This window comes from Haliaeetus leucocephalus, unplaced genomic scaffold (genome assembly GCF_000737465.1).
Source record: "Haliaeetus leucocephalus isolate CR32 unplaced genomic scaffold, Haliaeetus_leucocephalus-4.0 Scaffold155, whole genome shotgun sequence".
In the NCBI taxonomy this organism is placed as follows: Eukaryota; Metazoa; Chordata; class Aves; order Accipitriformes; family Accipitridae; genus Haliaeetus; species Haliaeetus leucocephalus.
The window spans coordinates 867,194-884,419 of record NW_010972591.1 but is presented as its reverse complement, the minus strand read 5'-3'; the positions used below and the strand labels follow the sequence as shown (position 1 = coordinate 884,419).

Below are 17,226 nucleotides of genomic sequence, written 5' to 3'. Positions count from 1 at the left end.
ATATTTTTCAGTGACAATAGAGGAAAAGGGTGAAAATTGATGTGACTGCCTCCTAGCAGTAATCTAATGCATGGTCCAGGCTCAGGGATCCACTATTGACACAAACAATACAGGTACAAATTACAATTTTCACATGAGTATCCAAAATAGGAGGACAAGTTTCAGCTAAAATATCTTCACGTTGACATTTCCTGATATCTTACCACCTAACTGAAATTCATGGTGATTCACTAGGCAGAATTTATCAGGCAGGAATTCTAGACTGAATTTTAGGCTGAGGTGGCAACAGCTTCTTATTCTTCCTGCATTTCTGTATCTTCCATATGGCCAGTGCCACTACTTCCTTGCCTCCTCACAGCTTCCTTTTGGGAAACTGCCTTGTGCTGAAAAGAAGCAAAGATGTGGAAGTGGAAGATGGCAAAGTGGGGGAGGATGAAGATATTAAAAATACCCCTTCCGTGCCAGGCAGCATATAATAATATTTATTTATGTGCTTGTGTGTGAACAATATATAAGAGAATGCTGCTGCACAGGTATCTGTGCAGGCACAGAGCTAGTCAGATATAGATGATGAAATTCGACTGATTTGTCATACACAGTTTATGTAGCTTTCTTCACAGCTGCCTACATGTATTTTTTCTTACTATTTTCTCTCCTTCTTTAGTCCTCCTGCTCTTTCATGCTGTGTCCTGGCCTCAGGGACCATCCCTTGGGCTGTTCTGCACTCACCCAGAACCAGTCTCCTAATCCTTTTCACTTTGCTTCGATCCTGCTGCTCTACCTATTTCCCACCCACCATTCTGCTCGCCAGCAGTCACAGTTTCAAAAATGGTCTCTATTTTCTCTTCCAAAGTGCTTAGGCGTATTAGACCTGATAGCACTTACCTGCAGGTGGAACAGACACCAACTTCTTGTAAGAAAGTAGACAAGGGAACCATAAATCTCCCACGTTGCTGCTATTATGTGCTTCACCCAAGTCTGAACTTTTGCATTACTGGGGGAGGGGTGTTTATTTTTTTTATTTAAATGTCACAGGCAGGGAGTCACATCATTAAAATACTTCCATTTTCTTAGAATACGCTCCTCACAAACCTGCTGTGGCTGAAAGATGAGATAAAAGCTAGGTAGCAAACTAAGGATGCTTTTAACTTACTTTCCCTGATTACCAGCCACTGGCGCTTTGAGTCACGAAGCAGGAAAAGGGAGTAGCTCAGGGTAGAGGGACGGGACGGGCTTCACCAGGGAAATGTCTGGAAGTGCTGAAGGAGCAAGTTTGGTGTGATGGCAAGTGACAGAAATAGGGGTGGGGGAAAAAAGTAGAAAAGAAAGGCAAGGAGTACAGTCCGTGGAGAAATAGGGAGGATCTGTGAATGCAGGAGGGAGGAAGGAACACATTGCCAATGGAAATGAGCAATAGGTGACACAGGCAGTTCAGGATGCAATAGAAAATATGGTGAGCAAGGAAGCATTAGCAAAGGGTGGAGAACGTGATGGAGCTCGACCTGTGGTCCTAGGACTATATACAGCCTGCCAGGAGCATTCCTCTGACCTCAGGCCTGTTTCTTGCCACACTTTTTCCCAGGCACAGCTGAGTGAGTAGGCAGTACCAGTGCTCCTGGGAAGCCCCAGGTCTATCATGCACCTGCACTGCTCATCTTCAATAGAAGCAGGCACATCACACAGATGAGCAGGCATTACCATGCTTCTCAAATTCTGCATTGCAACAGCATCTGGTCTTGTTTTTTAACCTACAGCTACTTTGACTCCCCAAAGTGTTAGTTAGTCATTTATCATCTACAAAATCCATTTCCTTGTTCAGGAACAGTCTTGTAGGTTCTGATCAATTAAAGTCAATAAGACCCTTTCTACTGAATTAATGGAGCTCTAAATATTTTAATTTTTTATGTTATCAAATGATCATTAGTGGAATAACCAGGACACCATGCACTGTTGTTGTAAACCTGAGAGCTATCAACAAGTCCTGAACTAAGCTCGTAAGCATTATTAGCTAATGGTTCTTTTCATTGTATGAATTTAAAAAGAACAAACCTTAAGCTTTGTTAGCAGCTCCAGTCCAGATTACAGGGCTTCCTACTGTCATGAACGAGAATGAGAAAATCCTCTTCTCCTGAAAGAAATATAGCACCTGAGACTTGACTGGTAACTGTGTTGTTACTATTTGAGATTCACTAGTCTGAATATGAGAGTCTAGACCCAGAATAACCCTTCATGATAGTACAGAGGACTACAGAAATTGGGGAGTTTCATGAGAGCTCAGCAGTTCTCCAAAGGTTTGTGTTGCTCTCTAAAACAAGATTTCTCCTACCTCCATTCTGTGCTCTTTCTAGCCTCCCCATTTATTGTTCCCTTTAAGAACAATCTTCCAAAATTCAGACAGACAGTTCAGAGAGTTGCCCTGTGTGAACCACCTGTGGGTTAGTGACCTCAGTAATTAAGTTGTGTTTGAAGATAAATCTGAGGTCCCCAAGTCATTTGAGTGCTTTTGAAAGTATTACCTAAGATCCTAACTGTATGCCATCATCATTTCATGTGATGCATGGGAAGGTATTTAAACAGTTTCTGCTCCACAGTTTTTATAAAAGTGTGAGTGGAAGGAAGCTGTGCTGATGGAGCTCTCCTCCAGTCTCTGCTGGCAGCCCTCAGGAGAACACAGTGGCCCTTGTTTTTCATTCAGCGGATGAGACTGACCTTACACTTAATTAATGGCTCAGTCATGAGTGGGTAAAAATGCTCCTAAAGCATACTTGTGATTGCATTTTTACAATCCCTGTCTACCGAAATTCTGTATTGGTTTCAGAGTTGCTCAGTACTGTAATTTAAATGCCATAGTTGCCTGTTCATTGTCCTGAACACAACTAACTCAGAACTTCATTAATGCCATTTTAAAGCACTCTGATTTTGCTGATGTTGCTGGCACAAGATCCAGCCCGAGGCTCTTAAAAACTAGCCCTTCCAAAAGCAAGTGATTGATGACAGGATAGGAGGAAATGAGTAAGAAGCTGAGAGGGGAGTTAGAAGGGCTGAGAACATGATGAAAATGTAGAAAACCAGTTTCCCTATGCCCAGGTCGGGCTGTGCCACCACTGCCTTCAGCACATGGGTGAAGAACAGGGTCTCCTGTGCTGTCACACAACAGTTTTGCACTGTGGCTACATGGGACAAATTTTTCTCCATATATAAAGGGTACTTTTAGTTATTATTTCTCATATGTTATCCTTACATGAATTCGAGGCAGGTGGATCCTGTTTATATATAACAATGGAGATTCTCGGCAGCTGTACATTGGAAAAACTACATGGATTTTCACAAACTCTGCCAGTTTACTCTAGCTGAAGATTTAGCCCAACATTAGTAATTCAGGAATCACTAAACAACTTGAAAAAAACCCAAATCTATAGTCATTTTCCATTGTAATGTTAAGTTTACAAGACTGAACTTGATGGGAAATTTAATTCTAAATGCTGGATTTATCCTCTGTATATGACTTAAGTACATTGTTCTTGCTCATGTGCAGCAGACCATACTGATTTCTAGTTTCTGCTCCCTTTAGTATCAGTGGGACTATTCAGCAACTGATTGTGTAAGCAGTGTAGTAACAAGTTGTAGTCTCTGAGTTTGTAACTGACACGGTCAAAATGATGCTCATTTGGAGAGGATATTTTCAAAGAAAGGAAAGATGCCTAGATAAGCAACTTGCCCTGAAAGCCAAGGTGATCTAGGCATTCATCTTCCATAGGAGCTGTTGAAAAATCTCCTACTGCAATCAAAAAAAGCAAAGAAACAGAACAAAGGCTAAAATACATGAAAACTTAATACACCTGCAGTCACTTACTGTGACTGCAAACAGGTATATATGTTGCTATTCTGAAAAGCATAAGCAAAAATCTTCCTTTTCCACTCTGCAGCCCCTCAGTCTGGGCTTCTGGTATTGGACCATGTACATTTCCCATTGCAGCTGGCTGATTTAAAGTGGGACGAAAGCCCTGTTCTGAAAGTGTAAATATATTTAAAATATTTTTAAATTTAATTTTAAATTTAGCTCAGAGTGATTCTCCCTCGTCACAGCTAGGACTGGCTGAGGGGAGATGTAAAGGAGACTTCATGTCCCATTCACACAGCCTCCCTAGGGCAGGTGAGAAAGTGAGGGGCAGAGGCCAGGTTTCCCTGAGCTTGTTCAGCACCTTGATTCAGAAGGTGTTTCAGCAAAAATAGTGGAGAGGAAAAACAAGGGCCTAGCCTCGGACACATCTCTGGCTGTATTTCAGTGAAAAGTGGGAAGTGCCACATCTCTGCCAGCCATTGCCATTGCATTCAGTTATATATTGAGGATAGCGTGGCAGTTTTAAGCATGAAATTGATTGCTTTTCCCAAAGGAAAACCTGAGAGCTTCCTCCAGAGACAATGCAGAAAGGATGACGTTAAAGGAACTACAGCTGCAAAGAAGAAAAAATCCCTGCCTTTATCAGGCTTTATATACCTAAACTGTTAGTGCTTAAAAAAAAACAAGCAAAGGACTGGGAGACATCTGTTTTCTGACTTGTCCCAGCTTGCTGCTGGTCTTGATAGTTCATGTCAAGTCCTAATTATCCCTTTAATCAGTTTAATCTGCAACAACTCCACAGGCTTCTGATTTTCTATGTGAGAACAGTACCTAGATGTCCCTTATCTTTGTCATAACCAGCCCCATTACACTGCTGGGATTTAGGAGCACCGAAATGTGGCTCAGTGCCAATGCATGACAAGTTACAGATGACAGCTATCCAAATAATATTAAGTATTTTGCACTTGTACTAGAAGCAAACAGAGAATCATGTTGACAGGCAACTTGCCAGCATCCCAAATGCTACCCACTCATTTCATAGCTGTGGGACTTTGATATTCCACTATCAACCTGCACAACCTGCTGCCAGGAAGCCTGAAGACAAAATGTAAGTTTGAATACTGAAAAAGATCAAGAAATAGGCATTTTCTGTTCTAGAAGCAGAGTATTCCATAAGAATTAAATGTGTGGGATTTGGAAAATGGATGAAGCATTTCCTTTACTTAAAGGGATCACTTTAGAGTACCTGGGAATCCTCTTACCCAACTGTAGCTGTCAAAAATTGTCATTTCTCCAAGGCACCAAGGCTTCCTCAGTAGTAAATGAAAAGAGATGGGCATCTCAACAGCATGCTTCATCCTTTGTTAAAACTTGTACCTCAGCCCACCTTTTGGAGGTACCTATCTTTGTCCCTTAACTGCAGGGAGGCCTAGACAGGCAGCCAAAGCTTGGGGCATAACTTTCGGGTGAAAAAACTGAGGTGAGGTGAATCCTCCCCTTTATGTATATATGCAAAGAGTAATCAGATGTATGAAAAGAGTAGCATATGAGGTTCAGGAGCTGTTATTTGTGTATTAAATATATATATACACAAACATGCACAACTATATTAATACATAAGCATTTGGGGATGTCCAGTTAAACCACTTATAGAGTGTAACAAGCCCGTTTTCTCTTTCATAGTAACTATTTTAGTAGGTTCAGTTACACTATATTAATTAATGCTTGCATTGGTTATTTCTTTATTAAGCCTTGAATTCATGAGTTAACATATTAGCAATGCATGGATTATGGTGTATTATGAGAGATTAATTTTCCCATAGGAATCTGCTGGCACACACAGGATCAGGTCCTATGTCATATAACTTCACCAGAAGGCTATCTATCACATGCCATTTCTGTTTATCTACCTCCTTCTCTGATGTATATTGTATTTTCATGCACACCTGCACATAAATAGATACCCATATGCTTACCACATTAAGAATTGGACAGTCAATGATTCGAAGTGGAAAGTACATAGAATAAGTCTGTTAATCATTTCATAGCTTTTTAGAAAATAAACTGGAACAACTGCATGAAGTGGGACATTACCACTGATTATTCACTCAGTTTAAGTAACTTCAGTGTAAACCCATAGCGGTTCATGACTTTGAGGCATCAGATTAGGTTTCATCTCAATATTAAACTCTCTTATGTCACCCGCAGCAAATACCACTACTCAGAGAAGATATTCCAAGTAGTAATCTGTCATCAGCCTGGGACCCTTGAAAGACTTATATGAATAAGTGAGATTTAAGGAAAAAATTTGAATTTGAAAATAGTGTTGAAACAGGAAATGAAAATGAAAGATTGACTGTCATGCTCTTCTTAGCTGAGGACAAGGGCATTGCAGCTCTCCCCTTAAGTTCTCTGCTTGCAGACCTCCTGATTACAGGTCTATGCCAAGTGGTTATAGGCAGCAAACTGCACGAAGCATCACCTTTCTCTTGCCAGGATAATTTTGAGGGCAGTAAATGAAATAGCTGTAGCCAAGTCATATTATTAGTTTGTATCCATACAAACTAAAAATAGATTGAAAGCAAGGAACACAAATTAATGTTTCTTAAATCATATATCCGGTTGTATTCTGTATGTCTCTGCAGGGTATGTTGTTAATATGTCTAAGCCAATAGTTTTGGGTTCACAGTAATTGCATACTATTTATTTACAAATCTTCCCCAGCAGTATGTGCCTGTTACCTAAAGCGATGGAGCAGGTCCCGGTCATATGTCTGTCTCTAAACCTGGGCCAACAGTACATGACATAGCACCCACTGTGGCCTCTGCTCTGTCACTTTGCAATGCGATTCTATGTAGTTTTACTTGAATAACATAAAATAACATATATAATGTTATTTATGTTATTTTCCACGTGAAGAACTCCTGTAAACCTTGCCGTTTTGAAACTCAGTGAGGCAGGCGTCTTAGACAAGCTGAAAAACAAATGGTGGTACGATAAAGGTGAATGTGGACCCAAGGACTCTGGAAGTAAGGTCAGTCGCTGCAGTTCGGGACCTACTGTCGTGTTCACAAAGCAGTAAAGGAAGTAATAAACAAAATGACTTAGAAATAAAATAAGCAGCTGTAGACACAGAACGAATCAGCTTCACCCCATCTTGATGGGAGTCACACTTTAATTTAAAGAAGCACTATTGCTTTTTAAAGTCGTCAGTGGTATAAATCATCAAACATCATCCTGCATATTCAGGGCATCTGTTGAAGAGTGACAAGGCAGTTTTTTGGTTTTGGGGGAGGCAGGTTGGGTTAGTTGTTTCCCTTCTGCCTAGGGAGAATGGACTTTCCCCATTGACTGCCTAGAAAGTGTCCCTTCACACCTTCTCATTTTGGAGCTGGCCTCCCTCAGCAGTTTTCTGAAAAGGAGAAACACTAGCGAGAAGGATTTCCTTCCATCGCTGACCCAGGGTGGCTGCGCCTGTCTGCCTTTGGGAAGGTCCCCGGCTCCCTGAGGAGCTAACCGGAGCTTTGAAGTGAAAGGCTTTGATAATTAATAGCTTTCTACAGCTTCCGGTGTTTACCCTAGTCCATTCCCAAACAGTAATCCTCACAGCTCCAGGGAGTGGAGCCTTCTCTATTTCTCTCTGTTTGGGGACAAACACAGAAGCAGGTATTTTCTGATGGCTAGGAAGCACCAGAGTCAGTGCCAGCCCTGTATTCCGGGAGTCTGAAATTTCTTCACAGTGCCTGTCTCCATGCCAGCCTGTGCTGTCCAGAGCTAAAAGGAAAGTGTGATGGGCAGTGACTGCTTGCTGCCTGCGTGCCCTGAGAGTTACCCTGATGGAGAGCAGGTAAAATTAGCCTGGGAAACAAACTTCAAACACATTTTGCTTTTTCTGGCAAATGCTTTGGAGAAAGGAGTGAAAACCAGTTAAGAAGATGGCAGAGTACCTGTAAATGACAGCTGACAAAGCTTCAACCCGCCATGTATGTTAGGTCAGGTCTTTCTCAGTCCTGCCTCCTCCTTGTTTGCAAGCACCACGTTAGCAATTGCCACTGGAGGAGCACAGCCACCTCCAAGATATTCAGAGTCCTCTTAGCCAGGTAAAAAGAGACAGACAAAGCAGAACCCGGCTATAAGCCCCAAACACCTCTGTACGTCCATGGGAATTGTTTCTGTGCTAATCTACTGATTACACAATAAATAGTGCCTCTTTAAATTAAACATCCAAATATTTTGCATTCTTCGTAAGTTAAAATTTCATAGAGATTACAGTTGGAAGTACTCTCCTTACTTTAGGTAAAGATTATATAGTCTGCATAAGAATAAAGCTTTATAAGTATCTTAAGGCGCACGATGTAGTATATGGAAGTCAATCCTGAAAGAGTTCCTTGAGAACTGTGCTAAAAATGCACGTGGATTTCAAATCAAAAAATACAATTCATAACTAAGCAGTGAAGTATAGAGAAATGTAGAATAGTTATTTACTATCATACATCCAAGAAGGTGTTCGTTTATAAAATGTTGTATATTTAATAATTTGCTAAAGAAAGTTCTCACTGTTGTCTAAATTATGAATAATGTATAAGATTTCACAAGCTGCTATTTAAAATTATACTATTACTGAGCCTTAGTAGTCCATGGGCATGTTCCAGAACTGTATCTGTAATAACATAGAAACAAAATACAATAATTGGTAAGAGGCAAATATATCACGATGTCTATGGTACAGTGTGCACTTTCAAAGGAAGTGTTTGTTCAAAGAAATAACTTAAGCCTCACATGTTATTTTCACCTGTCATTTAAGTGTCAGAAAATCAGTCTGGATCTTTTAAATTAACAGCAATGCCTACCACAAGTACAATTACTGTTTTTGTAAAGATCAAGCAAAGTCTTGTCTGATATAAATGGATTTCTGGATTCCAAGGCTTTTAAAGATCTTTACGTAAATGCAGTTTCATATCAGTGCTAAAATGTCCCTTAAAGAGAGCTAGACATGTCATTGTGTAATTCTCCACTTAGTGGAAGTAATGCTTTGCAGTAAGCAAGCAATAACATCCTGGTATGTTGGCAATATAATATTTTTTATGCAGACCAGGAAAACTAGGCACTTAAAATATATTTTATAGATCCAGATAGGTCAAATTTTGTGAGAAGTATGTAAACAACCGTCATTTAATTTCAGCGAAATATTGTTATTTATTTCTTTTTCCAATGTTTTAACGTGTAGCTTGTGCTCCTGGGGGTCTGTTTTCCGGGGTTAACTGTGTCGCTTCTGTTTCCCCAGGACAAGACGAGTGCCTTGAGTCTCAGCAACGTTGCTGGAGTCTTCTACATTCTGGTTGGAGGCTTGGGCTTGGCAATGCTGGTGGCTTTGATAGAGTTCTGTTACAAGTCCAGGGCAGAGGCGAAACGAATGAAGGTGGCAAAGAGTGCACAGACTTTTAACCCAACTTCCTCGCAGAATACCCAGAATTTAGCAACTTATAGAGAAGGTTACAACGTATATGGAACCGAAAGTATTAAAATTTAGGGGTAGGACTTAGGGCCTACTACAGTGAGTGGGTGATGCATCTTGTAACGCAGTGTTGTGACATGTCTGTCTAGTGGTGCTTGCTTCTGAACAGAGCTTTATATTTTGGAAAACTTCAGTGCAAAGTGGTTCAGTTTTTTTGGCTGCAGATGTACAGTATACTATTCCATGTTGCTAATAGACATCTGCATTGCAAGGAATTTTTAACAAAAAAATACATTTTTAACAACTCAATGTTGTCGAATCAGTTGGGAGATTACAACTATTTGAAATATATATTCAGAGGGCCAGTGTTTAATTATGTGATTGGCCAGCCTATTTTCCTAAAGGTTTGCACTCTACTAGTGACAATGTGCTGTAAGCCTTTATTATTCGATGTTGGCCCTAACTGGGACTTCATCATAATCAAGATTTAGGATAGGCAACGTCACTGAACCATAGTTAACCTAATGGAAGACAAGGCACTGTTACAAGAAGTCTAAATGTTGTTCTACCTTCTCTCCCTCCTCCCCACCCTATTCCTTCAGCCTGCCTTTGGTACATGTTTTATGCTAATTGTGTGGCATTTTTTTTTCACAATATCCTGCTTCAGGTCAACCTTTGCCCACTATAATAACCACAAAAAGTCACTAACCAGTGAATAGACCTTGATTAATCATCCTCAGCTTTCAGTAATGTACTCCCTTACCTAGCTCAGGACTAGAGTATTTTACAGGTTCATGCAGTGATTTTGGAGACTGAGACGCTCATGTCACCGAGCTGCATCCTGCATAGTTCCCCTGAGTAGGCATGCAGGGATGGTTTACTAATGTACTTGGTACTCATCCGTGCAGTGAGTATCTTGCCAACTAATCATTAGTCATGACCTTTGGAAATGGCACGTAGCAGCAAACTGAGCTTCTAATTTAACTTTTACATAGCTCCCAAGCTATACTGGCTGCTTTGTAAGTGAAGGTGCAGCTAGGACCCTGCCCTTTCGCACTACCTAGAGCTCTCTTGCCCTTGCAAATAGCAAGCCACGTGTCTCCTCTGTTAACAAAAAGCTTGAACTACATTTTCCTGAAATCACTGAGCCATCCCTATAGTGGAAGTAAGAAACAAAAATTTAGGGAAAGGAGATGAAGAATATAATTTTTATGTTGCCACCTAGGAAAAATTTTGGAGGAAACAGCTGGAGATACAATTATTATTTTTTATTTATTATTTATATAGCGCTGGAGTACACGGCGCTGTACAATAGGTGAAGTGTGCCAAACACATAACAGGTCCCTGTCCCGAGGAGCTTACAGTCTAAAGGCACAGCCGGTACAATACCGAACCATACAGTACAGAGCAAACACAGAGTGAGCAGAGAATGGTGTTTGAGCATGATAGCTGGAGCGCTGCAAGGAATAGGTGGGTTCTCGGGGGGCGAGGGAGGGGGCTTGGCATACGCTGGCTGGGAAACTATCCCAAACATACTGTCACTATGTAGTTTTCTTTTGTTCCCTGTTGTACCAGAAGTCATGACCCTGGGTATATTTTAATTGTAACAGAGGTGCCTAATTTCCCCATGTAAAAAAAAAAAAATAATAAATTCTTAGCTGTGCACTTTGTTCACTACTGAAAATGTGAGGCATAGTAGGTGTCAGGGGGACTCCAAGAGTATAGGCCAGTGTTCATTACTGTGAACTGAGAATCAGGACTTCCAGATGCTAATATTAATCTCCCAAGTTCACTGCCTACTGTCAGTACTAAGGGTCTTAAAAAGAAATGATCCTGTGCAAGTAATTGTGCAAAATGCAAATGAAGAGATCTTTTTCCTTGAAATTCTTTAGTGATGTGCCCACAACTGAGAGTGTCCCCAGGCTGCTTTAAAACTAAGAGTCCCAGAAAACATATTCCTTAGCAAGTTTACAGGGTGCAATGCATCCAAAACATAGTCTTAAAGAAAGCAAATAAAAACCCAAAGCTTTCAATCAAATACTGACCTGACTCAAACTGGCTTAGAATGCTAAACATGGCATGACTTGACTATCCACCGAGTTCCCACCGAGCTCTGTGATTCCAGTGCAATAAACACTATGATTATATTTGTAGAATTTATTTTAGCCTTACTGTTTTCTTGAAATAAAAATTAGGATAACTGAGTTTTATTTTTTAAGGAAAGATCATAAGTACCTTTCTCTAAAGTTTGGATTTTTGTGGGACTTGTTGCAACACAGAGATGAATTCTTACAGGAAAAAAAATATATAAAGAATTTTTATTGGAAATTCATGTTTGACTTCTGATAATCTCTTAAAAACATTTTTGGGGTGCAGACATTTAAAAATTCACAAAAAAAAAAAAAGAAATAAGTAGGAATTTGAGCAACTGTTTTATAGACTTCTAAAATTCTTCATTCTGCTTATTTGCTGTAATATTTACCTGAGAAATTTCAGCATGTAAACTTCTTATAAAAACGCTTATGCTTATACATGGAAGACTGCCAATGTCCAGTCATCCTCTCCTGGCAGGGGTTACCTGTGTGCTGTGCTCTCTACAGGGTGACTATGCCATCTGTTCGTACACGTGCTAGTCATAAACCCCTGTTATCTGGCAGAAGTACAGAGTCCACAATACTGGTTACACATATTTCTGCAGAAATACGTCTGTCATGCCTTTCAAAACCTTTGATTTGTCTATTTATCCAAGGAGTAAAGGGATTGTATTGGGACTAAAACTTGCTAATATGGAAAGATGCTTGGTGGTTCTAACCTGCATGAGTAACCAACACACTGACTTTTTAAGCTAACATCAGATAGTTTTAATAGTATATGTTTTAAACTAATATAAAATAGCTTAAATAACCTGCTTGATAATTAATATTCATTACCATGTTTTTTGTTTTAGTTTAATCTCGTCACAAGTGAGTTGCCTCAGGGAAATTCACCTGCCTGTGAAGCAGGAGGAAATGAAAATGTAGGACTAATCAGTATGTGTGGGCTAGTCTATATGATAAAGGACTAGTCTGTATGATAGAGGATGAGTATGTATGTGTGGGATAAAGACCTTCAGAAAGGATGACAGGCTGTTGCATCTGCTGAAGGCAGGGAAGGAAGTTTGCTTTAAGGAGGGAACAATCTCTTCCTCTTCCCCTGGGGCAGCAGTTTTCCATTTTTGTAGTAAGCCCTTAGTACACTGCTTGAGTTGATGCCCTGAGAACAGTGTGGAACCTAACAGCCTTAAAGCCCTACCAAGTTCCTCACCCCAAACCCACAGGCTTTCGAAGGGATTGTCCCAGCATCCAGCCAGCCACCACCACCGCCTCTCCATGGCCTTCTCAGTGGGCCATGAAGCTCATGACCCAGCTTCCAGTGCAGCTGCCTTCTCATGCTCTCCCATCCCATGCTGTTGTTTAATGAAATTAATTATAAAACTACAAAAAGCAATGAAAGAGTTATTAAATTAATTACAAAAAAGGTGAAGTGCTACAGGATGGCTCAGTAAATGTGTAATGCGCTTTTTGACTTGTATACTTCCAATTTCATATTCAAGATAGAAAAAGTCATTAAAAGCTCATCTTAAATATTTGTGCCAAAGACACCTCCATGTGACCCAGGTACTAGAGGAGCCTGAACAGCAAAAGAACCCACACAGGCTAGGATATTTGTGTTATATAGACTGAGGATATCAGTTTCCTAAATTCACATTTCCCAATAGGAACAGGGCAGTCAGTGTTTTCACATGATTAATTCCACAACTAATTTAATCAAAACTAATGACAAACTGGAAAATACATTATCACTATTAACTGCATACACTTACTCACAGAGACTTTCACAATTTGGGTGATACAGTAAATACCAAGACTTTTCCCTCTCATCCCAGCCTCTTTTGAAACTGTTTCTGCAGCCAGGCCATAATTCTGAGATTGTAACAGCACAGTTAAGCAGAGTATTAGCTTGGCTTATTACCTATAGTGTAGTTTAAAATATAATACAGAAGCTTACCTGATTACTTGCCTTTATGGCACCTTCCCAAGTACAAGTTTGACCTGTTCCTCCTGGCTTTGTTAACTGTCTGGGTTGTTTCCGTGGTTTGTTGCTGAGCTGTTGTTAATCTCTGCCATGAGAAGAGAAGAGATGTTTTATTGCAGCTTTTTCTGTTATTCTGTGGAAGGCTGCTAAGAAATTGTTCGTTACTCTCATTTGTTTTTTTTTTCTTTGGTGGATCCCACTTTACTGTCTTTCTGTCCTGAATGTGTTGTCAATGGCCAGAAAGCTATATAGACTGAGCTACAAAACCACAGTTACGCATAACTCTTATATCCCTTATAAATCTGAGCACTCTCTCAGATTTCCCAGTGACAAACCCTGAATGGCCATGAACAGATAGCTGATCAAAGTGATAGAATGATGCTGGTACATGATGACGACTTTCTGGGAAATTTAGCACATCTGGAGTAAGCTGTCCCTTTTCCACCCACGTTTGCATTCTAATCTGGTTTGGCTTCTCATCCCTCCCCAAAACTAAAGCACCTTTGTTTTTTCTTGCCATTGACCAAAACATGTTCTGTTCATTTCTGCAGGCAGCTACCAGTCCTTGACATCCATTTGCAATGGGACTCTGGACATGCACTATGTGGAGCTACACCACAGTGCATTGTGTCTGTGCTTTTGCAAATGCATAGATTTTTATTTGCTGCTGGGGAGTAGTTGAGGTTTTTGGTACTGTATGGGCCCAGGTCCCCACTCCCTATTACCACTGCCTCCCTTTTTAAATCTAGCTGTTGAAATAGGTTAAGGTATGTTTGGTAACAGTCCCTGTCACAAAGTACTCTGGCAGCAGGGAAACTTTTCAGAGGGTGACTTTGGACATTGCAATTGATGATTATGAAAGCCAAGGTTTTTCAGTGTAAGGGGAATGCCATTACACCCTCTGTAAGCTGAAGCCTTTTCCTGAAGTTGGCTGCTTGTGAGGCCTGAGGTTTTGGGGGTAATTGATTCGGAAAGTTGCTTTTATATCCAAGCTCTGGCTGTGCCACAAGAGCAGCTGTACTTTTGAGAACTCTTTTTTTAAAGGAGCTACTGACAGCAATGCAATATTAGAGTGGTGCATTTTCACAGAAGTGCACCCAGAAGCAGTGGAAACGTTTGAGAGTTTTATGGAATCTCCCTCATCTCTATACACACATACTTGTATATAAAATTAACTTCAGCATATCAAACACCAGCTCAGGATTTTACTGCTACCTCAGAAGGAGAAACCGGGCTCAGAAGGACAAAGTTCTAAATGCAGAGATCAGTAATAAGGCAAATAAAATGATTTTATTTTGTTTGTCATCCCTTTGCTCTTATGTGAATGCACCCTCCTGTCTCTCTTTTTCCAGTTGGTATTTCAGATTGCATCCCTGCACACTAATTACATGAGTTAGTTGCACAGACTATAGCTTCTGCTGACTAGAAATCAGATTTCCCCCCTAATTAATACCTTAACATGGTATCTTTGAAATCTGTTTCAACGTAGCATAGTTTGGGTGCCTGTTGTTCCAGGTGTCCTTGCTGCATTGGTTGACCTTAGACACCTCCCCAAATTTTAGTCATCTGGAAATCATTTAGTCTAAACTAGTTGTCTTGGCTTTTTCTATCATCACATGAGAGAGCTCTTTTAGATTAGGTTACAGATTTTTTGATGACTAAAGTTAGATGGCATAACTACAAATCTTTTTTTTTTAACAAATCCAAAATTTTTGCTTGAGTCAATTAGTCCCTAAACAAGCTACTTTGTTCTGATTTACCTGAAAGTAAAGATTGTGAGGTAACAAAAATTTAAACCTTGTGGAAAATTTAGACCTAACATAGGAAACTATAGAAAATTTTATTTTTGCTCAATAAACTACATTTCCTTTGAAAGTTCCCACTTTCTCTAATTGTAGGAAAATATTTATATGAAAAGAGATTTGAAGACAGTTCTCAGATTTACTGATACTAAATGTGTGCATTGTGAAAAGAAGTAATAATTTCTTTAGATTTGATCCATGGAATTATCACAAAGATAGCTGATACAGCTATTACAATCTATAAACAATTTTCAGTAGTTATATTTTACCTTGACATTCCTAGTTGAAGGTCTAAGCCTATAAACACCTGTGCATGACTTTATTCACAGATGCTAATGCTTTCAGGTTCATAAAAGGTCTTGATTCTCCTTTCACTGTATATAAATGTAGTTTGAAGCAGTTTAAATGAAGGTATTGCCTCTTCTGTTAATTTCTTGATCAAATTTGGATTTTATATTTAAATCAATAATGATTTAATGTAATGAAATTTACCCTCAGAATTGCTAGTCTTTTTTCCCCTAGTAGACTTTAGTGCTACGTATTACATTTATGATGATTACTATTACTATATTTAATGTTAACATGAAAAAATGCAGATGTCTAAAATTTAATATTTTGGTGTTTGCTGTGTCCTGGTTTGTGGAAGGACAGAAACATTGTAACACTTGACTCTTTTCTCCTTTTTTTTTCCAAACCTAGCTTACCTTTTCTGAAGCCATAAGAAACAAAGCCAGATTATCCATCACAGGGAGTGTGGGAGAAAATGGACGCGTATTGACTCCCGACTGCCCGAAGGCCGTGCATACTGGAACTGCAATTAGACAAAGTTCAGGATTGGCTGTAATTGCATCGGACCTACCATAAAAACCAAAAAATTAATCGAGTGCCTTAATCAAACTGTGTTGGTGACTGATGGGAACACAGCACAGACTGTAACGACATGGGAGTGTCATTGATGAACTAATAATTTGGCTGAGAAAGGGAAGTACGTCCGAATGCGCCAGACATCATCAGCAACAATGTGTGCATGAGCTCAGCTCGGAAACCCAAACTCAGATTTTATATCAGGAAAATTCATAATTTAGTTTTGTTGGGGGGAGGGGGCTGGGGAGGGTGTATTAACAGCAACAAATTTCACTTGAGTGGACTTAAAACTAATAAAACTTGCCAATTTAGCGCATTAAACTGTGAAGAACATGCTCAGAAAGGACAACATTTTGGTCTTTGTCTTGACAAAGAGAGAAAAATAGCTATAGAAGTCAATGAACATGCTAACCTGTGTCTCCAGAACATCAATATATACAATGGAAGAATACTCAGCTGTTCAGCTGTAGAAATGAATCACTAAACTGTGATAAGAAAATGATAAATATGTAAATCCTGTGAAAAAAATAAAGAAATTATTTACATTTTCTTTGAAAAAAAGAGGAATATTGAAACATGCTTGCTTTTTAACTGATGTAAATTCGGTAGAGGACAACACAATTCTTTTTTCTAACCATCTTAGGGAACAATTCATTGCAATAATTGATATAAAATGCCATCACTGTAATAAAATTCAGAGACTTTTTTTTATAAAAGTTGTTGGTCATCCTCTTGTTTGCTGTTACCTTCATTCTGTTCCATCATTCTGTGTTCCACAGATTTGCATCTGTCTAATACAAGAAACAAAATGATAAAATGTTTAGAGTATGTCATCAGTCTGCAGTGTAGAATCAAAAGAGACTACGGGTCACTCATGTTACAGATATTATTTATAATCTTGTTCTGTGTAAGAAACTGTGGTTTTTGTACCCACCAAAAAGAATAAAACAACAAATGTTCTTATAATTATCGACAGAGCTTGAGTTGTTTTCTGATCATTAGGGATGTCACCTGGAAAATAGAATAAGGTGGTTCATTTCTTAGAGCAGGATGCAGGACCTTATCGGAGACAGTCTGAGTCCCTGCACACTTGTGAAGTGCTTTAAAGTCCTTAGAGAGGAGGGACTCAAAGCTGTCAAAGTATTGTCATGATTATTCACTGGGTATTTTATACTAGTCACTGTACCCTT

The 17,226-nt window shown here is 39.5% G+C and overlaps 1 protein-coding gene across 2 annotated transcripts in view; it reads left to right on the top strand.

Moving 5' to 3' along the window:
* GRIA4 (glutamate receptor, ionotropic, AMPA 4) overlaps positions 1 to 17,013 on the top strand; it is a 238,332-nt gene extending 221,319 nt beyond the window's left edge. Inside the window, exons 14-16 of one of the 2 annotated variants that reach the window (XM_010562112.1) lie at positions 6,761 to 6,875; positions 9,126 to 9,260; positions 15,872 to 17,013. In XM_010562112.1, the coding sequence (XP_010560414.1) occupies positions 6,761 to 6,875; positions 9,126 to 9,260; positions 15,872 to 16,036 (415 nt within the window). In that variant the 3' untranslated portion in view covers positions 16,037 to 17,013. The remainder of the gene's footprint in view (positions 1 to 6,760; positions 6,876 to 9,125; positions 9,261 to 15,871) is intronic. The other variant, XM_010562113.1, reaches the window with a different exon arrangement.
* The last annotated feature ends 213 nt before the right edge of the window (positions 17,014 to 17,226 follow it).